Source organism: Lactuca virosa, chromosome 3, assembly GCF_052849685.1.
Source record: "Lactuca virosa cultivar CGN04683 chromosome 3, Lactuca_virosa_CGN04683_v6, whole genome shotgun sequence".
Lineage (NCBI taxonomy): Eukaryota > Viridiplantae > Streptophyta > Magnoliopsida > Asterales > Asteraceae > Lactuca > Lactuca virosa.
In genome coordinates this window covers 334,928,673-334,947,902 of record NC_136428.1, presented here as the reverse complement: position 1 = coordinate 334,947,902, position 19,230 = coordinate 334,928,673, and the positions used below count along the sequence as shown (strand labels likewise).

At 42.4% G+C, this 19,230-nt stretch overlaps 1 protein-coding gene across 1 annotated transcript; it reads left to right on the top strand.

Annotated features, from left to right (window-relative positions):
- Nucleotides 1–1,552: 1,552 nt before the first annotated feature.
- LOC145167444 (F-box protein AUF1-like) lies at nucleotides 1,553–3,169 on the top strand. Its single transcript, XM_079086653.1, has 2 exons — nucleotides 1,553–2,576; nucleotides 2,964–3,169. The coding sequence occupies exons 1-2, from the start codon at nucleotides 1,564–1,566 to the stop codon at nucleotides 3,028–3,030; spliced, it is 1,080 nt and encodes a 359-aa protein (XP_078942779.1). The 5' UTR covers nucleotides 1,553–1,563; the 3' UTR covers nucleotides 3,031–3,169.
- Nucleotides 3,170–19,230: the final 16,061 nt, after the last annotated feature.

The window sequence follows — 19,230 nt, the reverse complement described above, 5'->3', positions numbered from 1 at the left end:
CATAGGCTCACTCAAGAGAAAGCTAGAACTCACGAGATGTAACACCCTGAACATGTTGGAATGAAGATTCAAAAATTGTAGACAAAAGTAACATACGTACATGGGCATCAATGGCGATCCAGATTGCATAATCAGGATTGGCGACTTCATAAACTGTGGCTTCTTTTCCAGTTGTGGTTGTGGTTGTGGTAGTCGTTTGTGGGCAAAGGATTTTACCATCCACAAAGCCGAAAAGACTATTGGTAACCAGAAAAGGTTGAATCATGGTTTTCCAATAGTCATAGTTGGTAGGTGATAAAGTAAAACCAAACTTGTGAGAGTTATTGGTTGTCTTTTCGGTTGAGGTAAAGGCATTGAGAGGCTCCATTTGAAGAGGGATTATCGATTTGTAGAAGATGGTAGACTATTTTGTGATGTGTGCCTTGTAGCGGCAAATTTAGATATAGGGTTAGGGTGATTAGGCGGCTCTGATACCAAATGAAACTTGGTAATTGTATTATGTATTGATCACATACATATGACAGGAATATATAATAGATACATTTACACTCTACATCCTATATTATTAACTTATATTATTATCGTCTAATACTATGCATCATGACACCACCACCATCTATTGTTATCACATTGTTGTCCTCTTCTGCCATTAATTTGCAACCATTGATGAATGCAACTGTTTTTGGTTTGATATGATTTTCACAGGTGATGGTTGTGGGTTCATTCTTTCCAAAAACTCAACAACAATCGATTTTTTCCTGTTTTATTTTTGTTTTTCATGTTTGTGGTTATTGAACTTATTTTCTCATTCATGTTTGTGGGTTCGGTCTGTTATGATATTTGATTTTTTGTTTTGGGATTTAATTAGCCTGGAACAAAGATGAAGATGATGTGCATATCATATTCAACTTTAGATTTGACTTTGCCTATAAATTTGTGAAATGTGAACCATAAAGATAAATTAATGTTTGTATTTTATCATGCATCTGGTATTGATTTTGTGAATTTATATCAATATTTTGCTGTCTATTTTGCATCTAGTGTTGATGATGTATATATCAATATTCAATGAGTGATTGTTTTTTATTCTAAGCTCCGTATTGATGGTCACCAAAAGATATGCCTAGAAGATGAACAAATGAAAATGGTGGGGCGGAGGGAGGGGAGTGCCAACGGTAGACCGATGGTTTATAGTTGGTGGTTGCCTTTAATATCTATAAATGGTTAACGAATATAAAAAAATGATAAAAATAATAAAATGACTGTATTTTTGTATTTTACACTTATTTATCATAGCTTTTCTGACGTGCTACATGGAAGGACCATTGTGCAATTGTTTGAAACCATATGGACTAATTTTGGAAATTACGGTATTTTTACATTTAACACAGCTTTTCTGACTTGTTATATGGAAGGACCATTGTGCAATTGTTTGAAACGATATGGACTATTTTCGGAAATTACTCATTATTATTTTTATTTTTTTATTTTTATTTTTATTATTTTTATTTTATATCATCAATATAAAAGTTAACAGGAGGATGATCATAATTCGGTATTACAATGTCGGATGAGCCCACCGTCGATTTTCTGTCCCAAAAAATTGAGGAACCTCGAGAAATCCGGCGAAGGACATGCAAAGATTCGTCTTCAATCAGTCGTTTACCAGACGAAATCATCCTCCTAATATTAAACAGATTAATCGATTTGAAAACCCTATGTTTTTGCTATCTGGTTTCCAAACGTTTCTCCTCGATTGTAGTTCAAGTCGATGCCATTTCCTTCGCTTCTCCAGTCTTAAACCCTCACATTTCCGATAAGAACACCATCAGTGATGTCTCCCCAAGTAGGTCGTTTCTGCGCATGATTTCGTCGTTATACGGTGAGTCCTTTCTATCTGCCTATAGGTTTTTGATCAAGTTTAAAGGAGTGAAGTCCTTATGTATCGAACTTCTAGCTCCGGGTCATAGTGCTGTCGATAGTCGTTTGTTCAAATGGAAGGTTAAGTTCACGAAGAAAATTGAATCGTTTATGTTTCTGTGGCCGAATTCAGTTTGTGATAAGGATGGATTATGTGTTAATGGAAATGGGGATGAAGAAGAAAGCGTCGAGTTAATCGGTGATTTGTTGAAGAACAAACATGTCATTTCGTTTCAGTGTCTGCAGGATATCATGGCATGGCATGTGATGTTGTTGTACCTCGTTAATGATCTACCCATGTTGGAAGAGGTATCCATTAGCGATTCAGGGAGAAGAGGGAGGCTTTCTCTAAGTGGGAAAGAACTCAGTGAGGTTAAGGAATGGGTACATTCAGCTTCGGAAACTGTGCTCAATCGTGTAAATGTTCCTACTATAATGCGGAACTGTTATTTTTCGGTTTTGAAATTGCCAGTTTCAGGGTATGTGATGAAGGGGATCTATTTTTGTGTAATGGAGATGAAAGATATCGAGGGTGGAAATGAGTTTCTTATGAGCAGTGAAAATGGTGGTTTTGAAGATAAAGAAGAGTCTGCATATACTGAAGCTATGATGGAGATTTTGAAGAAGTATAAAGGCATGATGCTTACTCAGAACCTGTAAGCAATGTTCTTTTAACTTCTATATCTTAATCACATATAATCATAATTTTTGTTCTCCTAATGACAAATCAATTAGGTTGCATTTTAAGACTCTTCCCCTGTGCAATTAAATATCTATCAAGTTAGAACGTGTTCTTTATGCCAAATCAATTAAACATGATAGAGGACTTAATTCATTTAGATATGAACCATGTAGCATGAATCATTTGAGTGTATGTTTTTGTTTAGACTTTAGAGTTTAGACTTGAGTCCCTTTTGTGGTTAATTTTTTTTGTAGATCTACCACTCTGTTTGAAATTTACCCCTTAAAAGAAACCAACTTTTAGAAGATTAAGCAATTTGTGTCATTACATTTTGTGTTAATTGTGTTCTTTCTTTTTGCAGGTCGTGGAACCTTAATGAGGAAGCTGGGCAACATGGTAGGTTACAGTTTCGAATTTTAGAGCCATAAAAACTTTTGGATGCACAAAACTTGCTTGTTGGTTTTTTAATTGAATGTAATGAAGTCTTGCTGCTTTGTTATAAATGTTAGTTTGAAAATTGTAGATTTTGATCAATTAATATGCATTTGAAAGTTGTTTTTGTTAGAAGGGTAAAATAGTAATTTTTAGCATTCAGTAGATGCGTTAGCAACAGATGCGTTAGCAACCTTACAGGTTAGACAAGCAATAGTCGTTAATAATGGTACATTTTAATTAGTATTATTGAATTTAAGAAACTAATGTGTGCAATTAAAACGATAGCGATACAAGTCGTACATTTATAAATGAAATGACATAAATGTTACCCGTATATCCGGATATGTTGTGAACCCCAAATGGAAAGTTAGATGACTAATTTGTCTAGTAAAAATAGAAGTTTGCAAGAAAATCGTTCTAGCATTATCTAACCTATTTGTGAATTGTGATTGACTGTAAGATGTTTTATTTCCTAATTATTAGAACTACTTTGTAAAAAAACCATGCTACTCATTACAATTTATGTTATTTTGTATGTATGACTTTATTTTTAGGTTATTTTGCTATATTGTAAGAAAACCATGCTACTCGTTACAATTTGTGTTATTTTGTATGTATGACTTGTATTTTTAGGTTATTTTGCAAGTTCGCGCAACAACTAATGAGATGCTACTCATTACAATTTATGTTATTTTGTATGTATGTTGTGAACCCCAAATGGAAAGTTAGATGACTAATTTGTCTAGTAAAAATAGAAGTTTGCAAGAAAATCGTTCTAGCATTATCTAACCTATTTGTGAATTGTGATTGACTGTAAGATGTTTTATTTGCTAATTATTAGAACTACTTTGTAAAAAAACCATGCTACTCATTACAATTTATGTTATTTTGTATGTATGACTTTATTTTTAGGTTATTTTGCTATATTGTAAGAAAACCATGCTACTCGTTACAATTTGTGTTATTTTGTATGTATGACTTGTATTTTTAGGTTATTTTGCAAGTTCGCGCAACAACTAATGAGATGCTACTCATTACAATTTATGTTATTTTGTATGTATGACTTGTATTTTTAGGTTATTTTGCAAGTCCGGGCAACATATTAAGATAGATTGCTAAATGTTAATTGATAGAAGATGGAACGGATTTTTAAAACAAGTATTAGAGATAGAGTTTATTTTAAAGCATATATACTCCTAGAAAGGTAGCAACATGTTTTGGCATTTAAGTAATGCATATCACTATTTCGATCGAACAATATCAAAACACCGTTATGAAATTTTAATACCCTTAATAAACATTTAACCCAACAATATCTATTTTTTATTAAATGGCATTTAAGTAATGCATATCTTTACCGGTATCGGTTCTGTCCAATGCTCATCCATAGTGATTTGTTTTCTTCATGATGTTGTTTTGAGATAAAAACAAATGTACATCGCTAAATCCAAATGAATACTAAATAAATCAAATAAACATGTTTAATTAATAAACAATCTTTAACAAAATCAAAGAAACTTATGCACCGTCCAAGAGTATTAAAACTTTCCTTTAATCGCTTGAGTACATGGTATACTACCTATTTGTCGATAATCATTCAACCTAGAGAAAAATAACATATCTCAACTAATTCGAATAATAATAAACCAGCTTCAGATTTATTCAAATTCCAAACCATCATCAAATGCAAAATCGCCCAAATTTACCAATTCTTAAAACAGTAGGAAATCTATAAAACATCTCATTACCACTAAGACCTCTAACATTAACATCGAAATTCAACCACAAACTTGGTAATCTCAGTAAATACAGTGACTAAATAAACAATTAAAAGTTTAAGAAATCAACTAAATGGGTCTAAGAAATAACTGAGACCACTAACAAAAACTAAATTTGATTCTCACGCTAGATAATTAAATTTAATCATGTGTTTTGATCTTGTCTCTTTAGTCTTCTCGCCAATCAAGCCTTCAACAGTTCATCTCAATATTCCAGTCGCTATATAGTCGGTTTTTCTTGATTCAAGTCTCAAGAGCTGAGCAATCACCAACCAAACAAGATACTTAATTACTGTTAACTGTAATGAGAAACAAACAATTAAAAAGATCAATGAAGCATGTATACATTTCATACACACACAAAAATAACCAAAACCATCACATGTTATAACCTAACATTTTGAAGTGTCACGGAAACAAAGAGTAAAGGATAAACTTGACAAACAAAGGTCTATTGTGTTGCTATCACTTAAAAAAGGTAAATGTTTCTATAATGGTACTTTGCTATGTTAAGTTTTCTGAACCCAAATTAGTAGAAAAAATAGTGATAAGCTTTAATTTTGCTAGTCTTCATGTCATCAAGACATAACGCATCAGCCTCAACATTTTTAGCAAAAAACACACATTAACATATATAAACCATGACATGAAAACCAATAAAAGATTGATTTGTAACTGATTTTGCAATAAAAAATACATTGTACCAAATAGTTGGTTTGAATCTCAGATCCATTATAAACTAAAACTCCATATTTGATCACTTGAACTAAAAACTCTAGGTTTGAATCTCAGAAATAAAACATACACAAAACACAAGCATACAACAAATTACGTACAAGAGGTAGTAGTGGGTGTTTTAAAAACAGGAACATATCTTAACTGATACAAGATTCTTTCAACTTAAGCAACTTCAACATTCTCTTCACTTACATTTTCCATATGCGTAAATGATTTGAAATAATCAAAAATCCTTTTGAACTGATACAACACTTCTTGCCAAGTTCAAGCTTAAATAAGTTGGAGAAGATTTGCGTCACAAAAACTCAAGTATGCAGGGGTGTTTTCACGGATCTGAAGGTTTGTTTGAGGCAAACGAAAGAATGTGTAACGCCCCGTTCCTGGTACGTATTTAATTTGATTAAATGTTTCTTTTTGTAAGAGCTACTCGGCGAGTTGTAGCCCTAACTCGCCGAGTAGATGTCGAATTGGACGCGGGCTTTAAGTGATCTACTCGGCGAGTCCACGCCTGGACTCGGCGAGTAGGCCAGTCAGGAGGAAACCCTAATCCTTAGGGTTTGCACCCTATTTAAACGTCCTTATAGCCCCATCTCAGCCTCCATCACCCTCAGAGCATTCCTTATCGAAACCCTAGTCTCTATTGGTGAGTTTGAGTGATTGTTGCCTTGTGAAGGGACTTTTGGCGCACATTGGAGCAAGTGGAAGAAGGAAGGGGTTGAAGAGCTCAAGGTAGGGGACTTAGATCCAGAACACATTCATTTGTGGTCACCCATTCTGGTAATAAAGTTTCCATCTTGATTATTGATCTATTAGATCTTGTTTGTCCCTAAATTGTTGCTTTTAAGCCCTAAAACCCCAAATCCTTGGTAGAGAAACCTTATGGTTGGGCTATACTTCAGATCTGGACCCTCATTACCTTCTAGAGTTGTAAAGTCTCAGTTATGTTCGTGATTGAGGTCCCTCTTGAGCTTAGAACCCCATTAAGAGCTTAGTTTTGACATTTGGAGCCCTTAAAGCTATGCATGCATGTAAAGTTTGCAACTTTACGTGATAAGCATGCCCTAGAAGCCTAGATCTGTGGTTTGGAGCCGCTGCATGGCTCAAACCAGGTCTGTATGGAAAAAGGACTGAATGAACTCGGCGAGTAGAACGCTGGACTCGGCGAGTCCTATGAACATAGCCGTGAACTCGGCGAGTTGGTTGAGCAACTCGGCGAGTTCGTTGAAGATTGCCTTGAACTCGGCGAGTTGTTAGAAGACTCAGCGAGTTGGCTAGGGTTTCTTCCAAATCTTGGCCACGTATGAACTCGACGAGTTAAAAAGGGAACTCGACGAGCCAATCAAGGATTTCACGACTTCTCGAGTTCAGGAAGGACTCGACGAGTCGGTGATCTGCACTCGACGAGTCGAGTCAACATAGACTGTTGACTTTGACTGTGGACTTTGACTTGGACCAAGGGTTGACCAGTTGACTTCTGATGGTTTCTGGTAATTGGGAGATTTATGAAAAAGGTTTGTATGGTACCTATAGGTGGTGGAGTTCGTGTTGGACCCAGGAGTTGAGCCTTCTTATTTCCGACGACAGTTGCGAGGTGAGTTATCCTCACTATACTAAGGGGTCTAAGGCACCAAGGCCGGCCCATTGGATATGATATCCTAGTAGTTGTATTATGTTGAGTATGAGTTAGTTATGCATGCTAGTTTGATACGCTAGAGGGTAGGTCTGTAGGACTACTTGTGATACTGATTGATTGTCTGTATGTGCATTATCTGTTACATGTTGATATGTTATGTGGGATGGGTTGAGGTTGTATTGCTCCGTGCGGTAGCCAACAAACCCTAGAGTATTCCATATATGAGCTGAGGGCCCGATAGGCATTCCAGACTCATACTGAGGACTTGGGAGCATTCCAGATACGAGCTGAGGGCCCGGTAGGCATTCCAGACTCGTACTGAGGGCTCGGTGGCATTCCAGATACGAGCTGAGGGCCCGGTAGGCATTCCAGACTCGTACTGAGGGCTCAGTGGCAATCCAGATGTGAGCTGAGGGCCCGGTAGGCATTCCAGACTCACACTGTGGGCCCAGGGGTATTCCAGTCTGTAAAGCTGTGGACCCGTTATGTGCTGTTCTGCTCAGTTTGTTATGATATGTCATGGTGTGACATGGTTATGTGGACTGTATGTGTATCGGTATTTTGGGGGTAACTCACTAAGCTTTCGGGCTTACAGTTTCAGTTTATTGTTTCAGGTACATCAGGGGATCGCGGCAAGGCGAAGGCATGATCGTACAGCTCCTCCTATTATGTTATGTTTCTGGGAAAACTCTGATATAAATGTATTTTGAAAACAAAGTTGTAATGTTTTGATAAATTCGACATGTTTTGAAAGTTTAAATCTGGCTTGAATTTTTGGGTGTTACAAGTTGGTATCAGAGCCTTGGTTTGAGTGAATTGGAGGAACACTCGTGTGACTCCAGTCTCAAATCAAGGAAAGGATTTTCAAAATGATTTTTCAAAAAGGTTTTCAAAATAAATAAAGGAGGATGCAGGGCGTACGATCAGTCGGAGCCAGTAAGTAGACCCCAAAATACCATACAAGTTATTTGCTTATACGATATGATAGAACAGCATGTTAGTGCTAGGCTAGGGATCTTCAGGAATTGCATGATAGAATTGCCTGAATACATGATGCCTGCTAGCCTAGGGTTTCCTTTATGTGAGATTGACATCATTACTGTAGTTGTCTAATGTATGCATCCCAGCTGTACATAATTAAGATCTTATAGCCTGAGAATGTTTGATTTGGCCTTATGTTCTGTTCTTGTTTGATTGGGGGCTTGGGGTAGGATTGGATATTCTAAAGTCTATAGGGTCCAGCGTTATGCATGGCTAGCATACATTAGTGCTGCAGGGTTGGTGGAAGTTTCATGGATAGGAGGGATTGAGTGAGACCGGGAGGTCAGTTATAAGATATTTAGCATTCCTCTAGGAGTGAGGATTGAGCACTCGCCATGTTGTGCATATTGTTAGGGTGTTGTGGTGATACTTGGGGCAAATATGGGTAGGTGTGGAAGGTAGTAGGGGCCCATGCTACTGAAAGCACAGGACCTATACGCGTGTCAAGTAAGTCGCAATCCCTAGGGTTAGTAGGGAGTTGGCTCCCAGTGATTTATATGAATTATCTGATAACTGGTGATATGTTTCAGAATGGTGATGACGAGGCGCTTCGTGGCTGGATCCGGTTCGGGATCAGGATCAGGGGACAGAGGCCAGGAGGGGCCGACAGCACCTGAGCCAGTGGTGCAGATGGGTACAGAGGAGTTGGATGCCAGGATTCGAGAGATCCTGCATGATGAGGTTGCTGCTGCATTCCGGGCTCAGTTACCGGAGATGTTCGGGTCAATCAAGACCGCCATGGTGGAGTATTTTGATGAGCGTTATGCAGCCCTTGCAGAGACAGCCGCCGCAGCAGCTGCATCAGCTGTATCGGCGACGGGAGGAGGAGTTGGTAGAGGTTTTCAGTACAGGGACTTCGATAACACGAAGCCCCCTACTTTTGATGGGACGCAGGATCCCATCAAGGCTATGAGGTGGATTTCAGATGTGGAGGGGTGTTTCTTCACCTGCTCGTGTCCTGCTGACCAGAAGGTCGGGTGTGCTCTGAACCTGCTTAGGTCTGGGGCCAAGGACTGGTGGAGACTTGCGACTGGGTCGTACTCTGATGATCAGAGAGCTGCTGTTACTTGGGAGCAGTTCAGGGATATGTTTCGCGCCCGTTACATTCCACGGGTTGAGCGGGAGCGATTGGCACAGGAGTTTTTGAGTTTGAGACAGGATGGGGAGTCGGTGACGGAGATCACCCGGATGTTCACTGAGAGGGCTATGTTTTGCTCGGAGTTTGCTTCAGAGCAGGCCCAGATGACCCGTTATCTGAGCATGCTCAAGACGGATATCCGTCAGTTTGTGTCTACCCAGCGATGTGATACTCTTCTAGAGTTGCAGGAGGCCGCCAGACGGCGTGAGTTGGAGATTGAGCAGCAGTTGAGAGAACAGCGGCAGGCCCCGGCACATTCTCAGCCGGCGCCAAAGCGGTCTAAGACCGCTGATACTAGGACCGGGGGTCAGCAGAGCCGCACATGTGGGAAGTGTGGCAAGGGTCATTCTGGTGTGTGTCGAGCTGGTAGTGGATGCCACAAGTGTGGCAAGGAGGGGCATTACGCCAGGCCGCTCCAGTTCAGAGTATGAGGTTATGTTACCATTGTGATCAGGTTGGCCATTTAAAGGCCAACTGCCCGTTACTCGCCGCCAAACCGGCGCAGGCTCCAGCGCCGGCTACTTTGAGGATCACGGATGGGAGACCAGTCAGAGCAGAGCCTCCAAAGGTTCAGGGTCGTGCCTTCCAGCTTACAGCGGAGGAGGCCAGAGCAGCACCAGATGTGGTTGCTGGTATGTTTCTATCCTTATCTCGTTTTCCTATATCTGTTGTATGCTTATCTGTTGCACCTGTGGTTAGGTACGTTTTTAGTGAACTCCTTGCCTGCTTTGGTCTTATTTGACTCGGGGGCGAGTCGGTCCTTCGTATCTCAGACATTTAGTAGGGAGTTCAGTGCGCCAGTGGGCGAGTTAGAGTGTCCGTTGCGAGTGTCTATCTCCAATGAACACGGGGTTTCTGCTTCTTCAGTTTATCGAGGGTGTGACTTGGAGATTTTCGGGGTGTCATTTCCGATAGATTTGATTCTGATTCCCATGGGGGAGGTATGCGTGATTGTAGGCATGGATTGGCTCAGTCGATTCGGTGCCATGATCGACTGTGAGGGGCAGCGAGTAGTAGTTCGAACCCCAAGTGGGGGAGAACTGATTGTATATGGCGAGGGCACAAGAGTGGGATCAGGGTTTTGTTCAGCTGCCAGGGCACGACAGTACATTCAGCACGGGTGTGCAGGTTATCTAGCGTATGTGGTAGATACGCGAGCCAGGGATCAGATTTCGGTTTCCGACGTACCGATGGTCAGGGAGTTCGCAAACGTATTCCCGGAGGAGTTACCAGGGATACCTCCAGAGAGGCAGGTCGAGTTCAGGATCGACCTGGTGCCAGGTGCGGCCCCTATTGCTAGGGCGCCGTACCGATTGGCACCGCCAGAGATGCAGGAGTTGTCATCGCAGCTGCAGGAACTGTTGGGCAAGCAGTTCATTCGACCTAGCCGTTCTCCATGGGGAGCACCGATACTTTTCGTCCGGAAGAAGGACGGGTCGCACCGGATGTGTATCGATTACCGGGAGTTGATTAAGTTGACGGTGAAGAACCGTTATCCACTCCCGAGGATAGACGATCTCTTCGACCAATTACAGGGTGCATCTTGGTTTTCCAAGATAGACTTGAGGTCTGGGTATCATCAGGTCAGGGTCAGAGAGGAGGACGTGGAGAAGACCGCGTTCCGAACTCGTTATGGACATTACGAGTTCGTGGTGATGCCGTTTGGGCTCACCAACGCGCCAGCGGTGTTCATGGACCTGATGAATCGGGTCTGTAGACCGATGCTTGATCGCTCGGTCATAGTGTTTATAGATGATATCTTGGTGTATTCCAAGACCCGAGAGCAGCATGAGGAACATCTGCGAGAGCTGTTGGGAGTTCTAAGACGGGAACGGCTGTACGCCAAGTTCTCGAAGTGTGAGTTTTGGTTACGGGGGGTCCAGTTCCTCGGACATCTCGTTAACCAGGAGGGGATTTTGGTCGATCCGGCCAAAATCGAGGCGGTTATGCAGTGGGAGGTTCCGAAATCTCCCTCGGATATTAGGAGCTTTCTGGGGTTGGCAGGGTACTACCGGAGGTTCATACGGGACTTCTCCAAGATTGCAGTGCCCCTCACTCGTCTGACAAGGAAGGGAGTGGATTTCCGATGGGGTCCCGAGCAGCAGAGGGCGTTTGAGACCCTCCGTCAGCATTTGTGCGAGGCTCCAGTATTGACACTCCCGGAGGGAGTCGAGGATTTTGTGGTGTTCTGTGATGCATCCATCACAGGTTTAGGGGCGGTCCTCATGCAGAGAGGACGAGTGATAGCCTACGCATCGCGGCAGCTGAAGCCGCATGAGACGAGATACCCTACGCATGACTTGGAACTGGGGGCGGTGGTGTTCGCCCTCAAGATATGGAGACACTACCTCTATGGGGTCCGTTGTACCATTTACACGGATCACAAGAGCTTGAGACATATCATGGATCAGCCGAACCTGAACATGAGGCAACGCAGGTGGCTGGACGTAGTCAAGGACTACGATTGCGAGATCCTTTACCATCCTGGTAAAGCGAATGTAGTGGCGGACGCTTTGAGCCGCAAGTCAGCGGGTCTTCCACCCCAGCGGTATGTATGAGGATAGCGGTGGATTCTCCGCTGGTGAGTTTGATCAGAGATGCCCAGGTTGAGGGCATCCGCCCGGAAAATTGGAAGCTGGAGAGGATCAAGGGCGAGAACACCGGTTTGTGCAGGATAGTCGGGGACTATTAACCCAATGTGGTCGGGTTTGGGTTCCAATGACGGGTGGGGTTAGGCAGACGGTTATGGAGGAGGCTCATAAGTCTCATTTCTCTATTCACCCGGGGGCTACCAAGATGTATCGGGATTTGAGTTTGAGCTATTGGTGGCCATGCATGAAGCGGGAAATCGCTTGGTACGTTGAGAGGTGTTTGACCTGTAGGATGGTCAAGGCCGAGCATCAGTGGCCGCATGGAAAGCTGCAGCCCCTAGAGATTTCCATGTGGAAATGGGAACAGATCACGATGGATTTTATTACCAAATTGCCGAAGACGGCAAAGGGGTTTGATGCTATATGGGTCATCGTGGATCGATTGACCAAGAGCGCCCATTTCTTGGCTATACAAGAGGGCTCATCGGCCGCGAAATTGGCCGAATTGTACGTTCGGGAGATCGTGTCTCGCCATGGGGTTCCTGTCTCCATTATCTCTGATCGGGATGTCAGGTTTACCTCCCGCTTCTGGCAAAAGTTTCACGAGGAGCTGGGCACGCGATTGCACTTCAGCACAGCATTCCACCCACAGACAGACGGCCAGAGCGAGCGGACTATTCAGACCCTCGAGGACATGTTGCGGGCATGTGTCATTGATTTCGGTGGGAGCTGGGATTCTCACCTACCGCTTGCGGAGTTCGCCTACAACAACAGCTATCATTCTAGCCTTGGCGCCCCGCCATTCGAGATGTTGTACGAGCGGAGATGTCGCACCCCGGTTTGTTGGGGCGAAGTTGGGCACAGGGTGATGGGTAGTACGGAGGTAGTCTTGCAGACTACCGAAAAGATCCAGCAGGTTAGACAGCGTTTGCAGACCGCTTAGAGTCGGCAGAAGAGTTATGCCGACAAACGCCGATCCGAGTTGGAGTTCCAGGTGGGTGACATGGTCCTCCTGAAGGTATCACCCTGGAAGGGTGTCATCAGATTCCGAAAGAGGGGCAAGCTGGGCCCCAGGTTCATTGGTCCTTTTAGGGTTTTGGCCCGGGTGGGTCGGGTCGCCTATCGATTGGATCTCCCGGCAGAGCTTAGCCAGATCCACAACACTTTCCATGTTTCTCAGTTGAGGAAGTGTTTGGTGGACGAGTCAGCAGTAGTACCCATGGAGGATATTCAGGTTGATAGCAGCCTGAATTATATCGAGAGACCAGTTGCGATCTTAGATCGAAAGGCGAAGACCTTGAGGAAAAAGGTGGTTCAGTTAGTGAAGGTGCAGTGGCAGCACCGGAAGGGTTCAGAGTGGACGTGGGAGTCCGAAGAGGAGATGCGGGGGCATTACCCGGAGTTGTTTTCAGATGCAGCAGCAGCAGACTTCGAGGACGAAGTCTGAGACAAGTGGGGGAGAATTGTAACGCCCCGTTCCTGGTATGTATTTAATTTGATTAAATGTTTCTTTTTGTAAGAGCTACTCGGCGAGTTGTAGCCCTAACTCGCCGAGTAGATGTCGAATTGGACGCGGGCTTTAAGTGATCTACTCGGCGAGTCCACGCCTGGACTCGGCGAGTAGGCCAGTCAGGAGGAAACCCTAATCCTTAGGGTTTGCACCCTATTTAAACGTCCTTATAGCCCCATCTCAGCCTCCATCACCCTCAGAGCATTCCTTATCGAAACCCTAGTCTCTATTGGTGAGTTTGAGTGATTGTTGCCTTGTGAAGGGACTTTTGGCGCACATTGGAGCAAGTGGAAGAAGGAAGGGGTTGAAGAGCTCAAGGAAGTGGACTTAGATCCAGAACACATTCATTTGTGGTCACCCATTCTGGTAATAAAGTTTCCATCTTGATTATTGACCTATTAGATCTTGTTTGTCCCTAAATTGTTGCTTTTAAGCCCTAAAACCCCAAATCCTTGGTAGAGAAACCTTATGGTTGGGCTATACTTCAGATCTGGACCCTCATTACCTTCTAGAGTTGTAAAGTCTCAGTTATGTTCGTGATTGAGGTCCCTCTTGAGCTTAGAACCCCATTAAGAGCTTAGTTTTGACATTTGGAGCCCTTAAAGCTATGCATGCATGTAAAGTTTGCAACTTTACGTGATAAGCATGCCCTAGAAGCCTAGATCTGTGGTTTGGAGCCGCTGCATGGCTCAAACCAGGTCTGTATGGAAAAAGGACTGAATGAACTCGGCGAGTAGAACGCTGGACTCGGCGAGTCCTATGAACATAGTCGTGAACTCGGCGAGTTGGTTGAGCAACTCGGCGAGTTCGTTGAAGATTGCCTTGAACTCGGCGAGTTGTTAGAAGACTCAGCGAGTTGGCTAGGGTTTCTTCCAAATCTTGGCCACGTATGAACTCGACGAGTTAAAAAGGGAACTCGACGAGCCAATCAAGGATTTCACGACTTCTCGAGTTCAGGAAGGACTCGACGAGTCGGTGATCTGCACTCGACGAGTCGAGTCAACATAGACTGTTGACTTTGACTGTGGACTTTGACTTGGACCAAGGGTTGACCAGTTGACTTCTGATGGTTTCTGGTAATTGGGAGATTTATGAAAAAGGTTTGTATGGTACCTATAGGTGGTGGAGTTCGTGTTGGACCCAGGAGTTGAGCCTTCTTATTTCCGACGACAGTTGCGAGGTGAGTTATCCTCACTATACTAAGGGGTCTAAGGCACCAAGGCCGGCCCATTGGATATGATATCCTAGTAGTTGTATTATGTTGAGTATGAGTTAGTTATGCATGCTAGTTTGATACGCTAGAGGGTAGGTCTGTAGGACTACCTGTGATACTGATTGATTGTCTGTATGTGCATTATTTGTTACATGTTGATATGTTATGTGGGATGGGTTGAGGTTCTCCTGTTCCGTGCGGTAGCCAACAAACCCTAGAGTATTCCAGATATGAGCTGCGGGCCCGATAGGCATTCCAGACTCATACTGAGGACTTGGGAGCATTCCAGATACGAGCTGAGGGCCCGGTAGGCATTCCAGACTCGTACTGAGGGCTCGGTGGCATTCCAGATACGAGCTGAGGGCCCGGTAGGCATTCCAGACTCGTACTGAGGGCTCGGTGGCAATCCAGATGTGAGCTGAGGGCCCGATAGGCATTCCAGACTCACACTGTGGGCCCAGGGGTATTCCAGTCTGTAAAGTTGTGGACCCGTTATGTGCTGTTCTGCTCAGTTTGTTATGATATGTCATGGTGTGACATGGTTATGTGGACTGTATGTGTATCGGTATTTTGGGGGTAACTCACTAAGCTTTCGGGCTTACAGTTTCAGTTTATTGTTTCAGGTACATCAGGGGATCGCGGCAAGGCGAAGGCATGATCGTACAGCTCCTCCTATTATGTTATGTTTCTAGGAAAACTCTGATATAAATGTATTTTGAAAACAAAGTTGTAATGTTTTGATAAATTCGACATATTTTGAAAGTTTAAATTTGGCTTGAATTTTTGGGTGTTACAGAATGCATAATGTCCAATCTTCAAATGCATATTTAATTACTAGACTATTTCAACGGAAAAATAATGATTACTTACTAGTATGCAAATCAAACACATACAAGCATACACAAACACATAGAAACACACACATATATATATATATATATATATATATATATATATATATATATATATATATATATATATATATATATATATATATAGATTCTAAGTAGAAAGTGAGAAAAATACTTGTTACAGATTAGGGTTCTTTAATGGAGATAATGAAGGGGAAAATGGAAATAGGAATGAAGTTTCGATATCAAGAAAATTACAGGAAATAGAAAAAGAAGTTTAATTTCAGGAAAAATTACTTGTGTTAGTTTATATTGTTATTTATACATATTGTATAGTGTAGGGACCTTATTGTAATATTATTTTATATAAATATACTGCATTCACAGCCTCTCATTAACGAGGCTTTTTACACTAATCAACATGGTATCAAGCTAGGGTTTTATTACTCACACAAAATCACGTACGGCTTCAACATACTCCAGTGACTGTCAATTTTTTTTCCAGTCGCTTACTCAAAGTGCCTGCTATTGTTGCTGCCATCGATTTTGATGCCGCCCTTCTTTTTCAGATCATAGTACTAGCAGTTTTCTCTTGCTGCCTCTGTCTCTTCTGTGATTGATCTGCTGTCTTCCACATTCCTTTTCTCGGCTGCTACTTCTCCAAGGTACAATCATGTCTTCTACTCCTGTTTCATCATCATCTACAACCCCATCCAAATTAAGTTTAGTGTGCACTCTTACCAACGTATACAACCAATTCAGTTTTAAATTAACTGTTGACGGGTCAAGATACAAATTATGGAGGCAAATCTTTTCCAATATGTGTAGAGGTACTTTATCCTATGACCATCTTTCCGGGAAGTCAGTTCCAACAAATGATGATGATGAGGAATGGTTCTCTGTTGATGCTAGAATCAAGTCTTCGTTTTACAGTATTTGTGATCCCGGATTATTGCAAATTATATCTAGTGATGAGTGTACTGCCAAACAACTTTGGGATAGATTGGATGAATTCTTCAGGAACAATAAGATGTCTCGAATGCTAAAACTACAAGATCAATTTCGGGACACTAAGAAAGGCTCAATTTCTATAACTGAGTTTTGTCATACACTTAAGAACCTAGCTGATGATCTCAAAGATGTGGACTCAAACATCACTGAAATTGAATTAGTCATGCAAGTTCTGAGACAACTTCCACCCTCCTACCATAGCATTGTTGATGTCATCACTAACATGAAGCCATTCCCGTCTTTTCTTGAGGCCAAAAACATGCTCCTCTTGCATGAGTCTCGCAAGACATGTTCAGATTCTATACTTGAACCATCCATGACACAAAGTGCAGCCCTCTATTCTTCATCCAACAACTCGGGAAGACCTAAGAATCGCTGGAACAAAAACAGGAACGGTAATCGAAATGCCCCATGAAAATTTTCTCAGGAACATCCCGTCGATCCGCAACCCCACTTCGCTGGAATTCTAGGACAACCACCTGATGTCCTCGGTAATGTAACAACTGCTCCTCAGCAGCTTCCCTCACACCAATCGCTGTCCTCTATTCCTACTCGGCAACATTACTATGATGTGCACCAGCAGCCTTTAACAACACTAAATCAGTATCCGCAGCTGCTGAATCAACCTGCCTTCCATTAACAACCACAACTCGTTCCAGCAACTTCCATCCTCGGATATGCCTCCCAACATCAGCAGTTTCATGCGCCTTCAGGGCAGATTTCTCAGCAGCCTCATGCACCTTATCAGCATCCACAGTTTTCTACTGGAGTCTCTTTCGGTGGCAACGTGCAATCCACTCCTCAACAATATACAAACTTAGCATCTGTGTTTCAAGCCATGTATGTTCCGCCGCCACCAGACAACAACACTTACATGGACTCGGGTGCTACATCCCACATGTCCTTCAACTCAGGTAACATGCTTTCTCTAACACCGTGTACTTCTAGATCTATAATGGTTGGTAATGGTGCTATTCTTCTTGTCACTCACATTGGTCAAACTTTTTTCCCGCATTCTCACAACCGCTTAACTTTGAATAATGTACTTGTCTCGAACAAACTTGTTAAAAATATCATTTCTGTTCGCCAATTTACAACTAATAACTCTGTTTCTATCACTTTTGACCCCTTTGGTTTCACTGTGAAAGACTTTAAAACAGGTGCATTTATTCAGCGATGTGATAGTGTCGGTGATCTTTATCCTATCGTTCCATCACCGGCTCATTCTCCTTTGGCTACCTCATGTGTTGTTGTCTCTCTCCCTACCTGGCATAGACGTCTTTGTCACCCCGACACTTCTATTTTGAATTTTTTACATTCTCGCAAATTTATATCTAGTACTTTTAATAAGCTTCCACTTGTCATGCTTGTCAGCTTGGGAAACATTATCGATTACCTTTTTAATCTTCTGTTACTAAATCATCTCGTATGTTTGAATTAGTTCATTCTGATTTATGGACATCACCTGTAACTAGTATGAGTGGTTTTAAATACTATGTTCTTTTTCTAGATGATTATACTCATTTTTTGTGGGTCTTTCCACTTCATGCTAAATCTGATGTGTTTGATGTTTTCTCTAAATTTCATGCTTATGTTCTAACACAATTTCAATCCAACATCCAACTTTTTCAATGTGATAATGGGCGTGAATTTAATAACCAAACATTACTTACTTTCTTTGCCCTCAAGGGTATTAAAATTCGTTTTTCATGCCCTTATACATCTCAACAAAATGGTAAAGCCGAACGTGTCATTCGTACTATCAATAACGTCCTTCGCACATTCTTATTTCAAGCCTCTCTTCCGCCAAAATTTTGGGTTGAATCCCTCCTCACAACTGTTCACACTCTTAACCTCCTACCCACATCTACCCTTTCCTTTGAAACTCCCTTTGAACTCCTCTTTGGTCATTTTCCTTCCTACAACCATCTTCGCGTCTTTGGATGCTTATGTTATCCAAATCTTTCCTCAACTGCTTCCCACAAACTCTCTCCCCAATCCTCAGCATGTATTTATCTTGGCCCTTCTTCTGATCATCGTGGCTATCGTTGCCTTGATCTTGTATCCCAACGTGTTATCATTTCTCGCCACGTCCTTTTTGATGAAGACCAATTCCCATACTCTGATTTTCACGACACACCTTCCCCTTCAGACTACGATTCTTTTTTGTCTGGAGATTCCCCTCCTATCCCGGTCACACCCACCCCAAATGATACTAACCCTCCCTCCTCCCCTCTTCATGTCTCTACTAGCATCAGTCCCCCTCAACCTCCCTCTGATTCTCCTTCTTCTACCCAATCCCATCTACCTCCTCCTCCCACACACTCTATGGTTACTCGCTCTCGTACTAGGTCTCTCAAACCCAAACAAATCTTTATGTGAACCTAACTGGAAATCTGCTTAAGCTCTATGTGAACCTAACTGGAAATCTGCTGCTTAAGCTCATCCATTTCTCATACTGTCTCATCCATTTCTCATATCCCTCGTTCTACTGCTTAAGCTCTATGTGAACCTAACTGGAAATCTGCTATGGACTCTGAGATGTCGGCTCTTCAATCAAACCATACATGGGATCTTCTTCCCCCTCCTCCTCACGCCAACATTTTCGGTTGTCGTTGGCTTTATAATCATAAATTTGACAGTAAAGGCCATCTTGATCGCTATAAAGGTCGCCTTGTCGCTCAGGGCT

Coding starts and splice junctions, on each gene's coding strand:
- LOC145167444 (XM_079086653.1), top strand. CDS start 1,564: ATGTCGGATGAGCCCACCGTCGATTTTCTGTCCCAAAAAATTGAGGAA. Junction 2,577..2,963: donor ATGATGCTTACTCAGAACCT/GTAAGCAATGTT, acceptor TTCTTTTTGCAG/GTCGTGGAACCTTAATGAGG.